This window comes from Sinocyclocheilus anshuiensis, unplaced genomic scaffold, assembly GCF_001515605.1.
Source record: "Sinocyclocheilus anshuiensis isolate Anshui unplaced genomic scaffold, SAMN03320099.WGS_v1.1 scaffold13, whole genome shotgun sequence".
In the NCBI taxonomy this organism is placed as follows: Eukaryota; Metazoa; Chordata; class Actinopteri; order Cypriniformes; family Cyprinidae; genus Sinocyclocheilus; species Sinocyclocheilus anshuiensis.
The window spans coordinates 3,361,484-3,367,474 of NW_015538026.1; the positions used below are offsets into that span (position 1 = coordinate 3,361,484).

General features: G+C 36.7%; 1 protein-coding gene across 1 annotated transcript in view; it reads left to right on the forward strand.

The window, feature by feature from the left end:
- The window catches only part of LOC107680191 (glutamate receptor ionotropic, delta-2-like), a 415,350-nt gene that overhangs the window by 328,211 nt on the left and 81,148 nt on the right, over nt 1-5,991 (forward strand). Inside the window, exons 10-11 of the mRNA XM_016475981.1 lie at nt 620-817; nt 5,673-5,989. Of these exons, the coding sequence (XP_016331467.1) occupies nt 620-817; nt 5,673-5,989 (515 nt within the window). The remainder of the gene's footprint in view (nt 1-619; nt 818-5,672; nt 5,990-5,991) is intronic.

Genomic DNA, 5,991 nt, shown 5'->3' on the forward strand with positions numbered 1-5,991 from the left:
TTTTTTTTTTTTTTATTTAGTTCTTTTTTTAAAGGCCTGCTGTGTCATATACTGTATATCCTTTTCTGGGGTTCCTTTAGGTCCTCTCTGGCTGGAGTTCAAACCTGTAAACTTTGTGAGGTCAGCCCAGATCCTCCTGTATTCCCTGTAAAGATTCACTCATCTACCCTAAAAGCAGAGCTATACATATTTACTTTCGTCACATTACTCTTGATTGGATATGACGTGGCACTAATTCCAGCTCATAAGAGGAGGTTAAAGCCAAGTGACATTAAGCTTCAGCCCATATACAGCAACATTGCCTCCTGCTGAAAATAAAATCAAATTATGAGCATTAGCTAAACTGCTGTAGGAGCTTATGCATCTGCTTCAGGTAAACACTTGTGTCAGCTCCAGGAACAGATCTGCCACCCTCTGTGTTTTTTTAGTAGACTATTTATGATACCCTGCTGACTCTAAAACCGGTGCCCACACTTACCTCAGTGTCTGTAGGCATTACCATTGGACTGTTTTTGTATGTGTGTCTTAATACTCTGCAACTGTTTTTGTTGCTTTTAGCTTGATGATTTAGTCCCTTTATAAGCTGATATTATGATTTCTCTGCTATTGCTCTTTCCAGGAAGAACCATTTGTGATGGTTTCAGAAAATGTGCTTGGGAAACCTAAGAAGTACCAGGGGTTCTCAATCGATGTACTGGATGCTTTGGCCAACTACCTTGGCTTCAAGTATGAGATCTACGTGGCCCCTGATCACAAATATGGCAGCCAGCAGGCTGATGGGACCTGGAATGGCCTTATTGGAGAACTGGTTTTTAAGGTAAGACATGATGTTTATCTGGGATGTGCAAAATCTAGAATTGGGGGCCGTGAATTTAAACTGAATTTAGCTTCGCCCTTAGGAAGTTGAATTGGAATGACAGAAGAAAAATGTATTCATTGCATTCTGGGAGATTAATTGTATTTCCACCCTAGTCCTCAAAAGTCCTCAAAATCAATCAAACATGCAATCTATCTGTCTGTCTGCCTTTCTGTCTGTCTGTCTGACTTCAAAATTCAGTTTTAAATGCTGAAAAACTCTGCTTTTTAATGTGTATATATACACTACATGGTCAAAACTATGTGAACACCCCTTATAATAATGAGTTGTCTATTTTAGCCATATCTATAATTAATTAACAAGTGCAAAAAATCTAGCATATACTCTTACAATCTCATTAGACAAACTTACTTTTTAGTGGATTAAAAACGGTGTCAACATATTATATAGGCAAAAGACAATATTTTAAGTGGTAATACTTGTTTAAAGCTGAAAGGACCATTTCAAACTATTTTAATGATGCAGAATTATTTTAGCACAGTCAGCACTGCCTTTGATTTGCCTAACATAATACAGTCTGGCTGAATGCTGCAGACTTATGTGCTTTCCATTGGCTTTCTCAAACTATCCTGGGCTAGATAATTTCCCTGGTATTCCCAAACAGTCTGCACTACTTTGATAAAGAAGAGCGCAGATTTCTTACATGTGAATGAGGGAAAACCTCATACTAAAAATGTTGTCCGCTGACAGATAAACAAAAGGCAAATCTCACAGCAGTGAGAGGTCAGATACACATTTTCAGGACCATTACTCCAAACCTCCCGCTGTTTTCCATTCCACAGCTTTTTCAGTTCTGCGACACACCTCCATCCCTACTGCTTCCTGCACTGAGAATATTCCTCACCACTGTTCAGTCAGAGGAACAGAAACATGAGCCACAGTGTACTACTGCTTATCTTCATTTCCAGAGAGATAGACCAAAACGCAAGGAAAATATTAAGGAGCACTAATCCCATTGTTACGGCGGTCTCTGTTGACACATTGTTTTTTCAGCAACTTCACATCTGTGTGCTTTCATGATACACGAGACCTTTGGTGTTTTATTGCAATTTGGTATTTCAGCAAAAGAGTTTTTGATTTTTCATTAGCTTTTTGTGTTCTAATTTTGTTTAAAAAAAAAAAAAGGTTGTTATGACATGATACAACAGGCCAGGGCATACAGGAGAAAAAAAATGTTTCTTTATACTACAAATGTTTGAGGTTAATAAGAGGAGTTGTTGTTGTTTTATTTTTAAGAAATTCATATTTTTCTTCAGCAAATATGCATTAAATTGATGACTGAAGTGACAGTGAAGACTTACATTGTTACGAAAAAGTTAATGGCTGCTGAAAATCCGGCTTTATCATCGAAGGAATACATTATATTTTAAAATGTATTCAAACTAATTCAAACAAATAAATGCAGTCTGGGTGAGCATGAGAGACTTATTTTAAAAGCATTAAATAATCTTACACACTTTTGAACATTAGACTATTTTTATATATAGTGCATTATTTACACCTAAACACTTGTGTAGATGCTCACACAAAACAATATTCTTTTGTGCTGAGCTTTACTTGGAATATCATTATCAATCTGTATACCCATACAGTAGATTATTTTCGCAGCATACATAACCATTTCTGCTTTTCTAAGCACTTTTTACTTGGCAGACCATGAAATTAGCAGATTTAGTCAGCTGTGAGTTAATTGTGTGTGTGTGTGTGTGTGTGTGTGTGTGTGTGTGTGTGTATGCATATATATATTAGCTATATTAGCTATTTTAATGTACCTATTTGAATTTGTGTGTGTGTGTGTGTGTGTGTGTGTGTGTGTGTGGTGGCGTAAAATAACATCTGTAATTGCCCCTTGTGGGATTAATAAAGTAGTAAACTAAACTATCAGAAAGAGTCATTTTTTGATCAATTTACAAAATCATCAATATGTGTTTGAAGCCATTGCTGGCTGTCATCCTGTCAGCTAAGCTCATGTAAAAAATAAATAATTAAACCAGCCCATTTGTTAAAAATGTTGAACTGTTTCAAATTGCACTTAGATGTTTTATAAAGCCAGCAATTGACTTTTTTTTTTACTAACTATTTTCACAATTAAGTGGTGAATTTATTAAATCTCTTAGTACTCTCCCAACAACTCTACAAAAGGTCCGTTTTTTAAATATTACAGCATATTTTGCAATAGACAAAATCACCAAGTGGGCCTATCACAAAAACAAAGAGTTTCATCAATACATAGCTTTAATTTAATTTAATCATAATCATAATGCAGTTAACATTGGATAAATATCACAGGTATTATTGATTTTATGTCTATTTGCTCCTCAAATGATGGCTCTGCATTAGAGACCTGCGGGCGGGAAGAGACTCGTGTGTGTGTGCGGGATGCGGGAGAATAAAATGATTCGCGGGACTCCAGCAAAATAGAAATGATCTAGACATAAAATGTCTAAAACATATAAATTGTTATTTGTGTGTTGCACAAAAGCAAAAAAGAGCAACTAATAAAATTAAAATGATTAACACGCGCAAGCTAGGCAGAGTTTCTATTTATAACACGTGATTAAAGGGTTGCGCAATGTAGCCAATCAGAGACTCAGCTGTTGATTTCTGGAACACAATGGCCAATCAGAGGTGATTAAGTTAGAATCTACTCACCGCAGTGCTGAAATTGCATGCTCAAGAATCCTCTCATTTTAACACACGAAGTGTAGACATTGTGAAAGATTAATTGTGCATATGTTCATTGTGTTATATCAGAGCTTTATGAGATTGCGATGAACTGAGATGTCAGCTTTTAGTGATAATAAAGGAAGCGCTTCTCACATTGTGCCATGCCAAACCATACACGCAGCAGCCCATGCTTGCTTTTCTATTAAAAATAACACTGGTTTGTGAATGTTGATGCTAAGCCTAAATAACAAATATTTTATCGGGAGCATTTATGCTGGGATGTTGTGGATTTTAGGAGATGTTACAGAACCATTTGATGTAAATTTCTTTGATGTGCTGAAAATATCTATATAGATTACTTTTATTCAGGCGGGAGTGGGACAAAACATGAATGTCGCGGGCGGGAGTGGGACCAGATAAGATATTTTTCTGTGGGAGCGAGCAGGCACGGGACAGAATCTTGCGGGTGTGGGACTGAAAAATCCGTCCCGCGCAGGTCTCTACTCTGCATTACAAAACAATACAATTTTTTCGTTCAGCACCTCTAAGTGCAGTTTGAAATGTGTTTTGTATTGTTTGCTGTTGAATTAACTTCTGAACTACTATTACTAAACTGAAAAAAAAAACTAAACTAAATATTTTTGCAGCATAGTTCAATAAATGCTCTTTTTGTTTTGAAGGTTAATAGTGTCAGATTAATACTATATAACTATTTTATCTTAAAATATCACAGAAAATTTGATTCTTATCATATGACCCCTTAAATTTAAAATTATACTTTAAATTTAAAATTAAACTTAAGTTAGTTCAATAGCTTTGTAGGTGTACCACTTACATAAAGTCAGTCTATCCAGTTCTCATTATTCTCTCTATTCTGAAAGTTTGTCAGGCCCTTTTTTATAAAGCAGGCAGTCTGGTACTACCAAGTTTCTAGGTCGAGACAATCAGAGAGGCACTTGTTATGTGGATTAACATTTGTGAAGGTATCCGGGCGCCGGATGCTCCTCTAACCCTGCTCAAACACAGAGGTCCTGTGGGGGTCCGTGATCTCTGAAGGTGGTCAGGGAGGTTAATGGGAGTCAGACAGGTGACACTGGCTCTCATGCTATGATAATGACATGCCTTTGTTCTGCCGATGGTAATGTCTCTTGACAGGAGCTCTCTCAGGCTGCAGAGGTCTCATCTAATCTCACCGCTGCAGTGCGCACCTAGTCACAATAATTTCCAGAAGTGCCAAAAAAGAAAGAAAACACAAATTAGCAGTTGTTTAGCATTTAAACGCTGTAGAAGCAATTTTGTTTTTGGCAGCAGACAGTGTTGCCTCAGTATTCATTAGAGAAAGATGTGGATATTTTTTATTTATTTACATTGTGATTGCTGACAATGAGAAGTGCTGCATATTTGCACGTTTACTGATTGAACATAATGGAAATGATCATTTATCATTAAGCTGATTTCTTTTTGAAGATGAGATAGCAAATGGAAATAGATTTTTACATTTCAATATGTTTGTATCCAAGTATTGAAGATAAATGCTTTTTATACTGTTTCTCCATATAAACACAAGGAGTAATGATATTTTTAATCTTTCCAAATAATTTTTTTTTATCTGAAATAATTTGAATTGGTTCAAGGCATATATTTTTATCAATTTATTCCTTGAACCCAGGAGTTGAACCCATGACCTTGATGTTGCAAGAGCCATGCTTTACTGTATAAGCTACTGGAGCAATATTTACCAGTACATAATAATAAATATAATAGAATCAAAATTAATAACACTTTATGATAAAGTTTGCAACTTATTATAATAATAAAAACATTTATTCAATTAAACAAAATATGTATAGTTTACAACACATTTTTACTTGGAAAAAATGACACACAGGGACTTCATGTTTCAGTGATAGAGCCAGTTTTAACTGATTTAGTGAATCAAATGAATCAAACTAACACCATTTTTGCTACTGAAATTTAAATCAGAGGCGATATTAAATATTAAAGGCAACATCCTCCAGTATTTTTCTTGGATTATGCTATAAGTGAGATACACATATAAATCTGTTCTTTGTGTGATCTGGCTTTAAATGTCAGTTCTCTGTGTGTGTTTTTTTGTTTTTTTGGGCAGAGAGCAGATGTAGGTCTGTCAGCCCTGACCATCACTCCTGAGCGGGAGAGCGTGGTAGACTTCACCACTCGCTACATGGACTACTCCGTCGGTGTGTTGCTGAGAAAGGCGGAGAGGACGGTGGATATGTTTGCATGCCTGGCCCCTTTCGACCTGTCTCTGTGGGCTTGTATAGCCGGCACAGTGCTGCTGGTGGGCACTCTGGTGTATCTCCTCAACTGGTTGAACCCTCCCAGACTGCCGATGGGCTCTGTCTCCTCCACAACCCTCTACAACTCCATGTGGTTTGTCTACGGCTCCTTCGTTCCGCAGGGGGAGT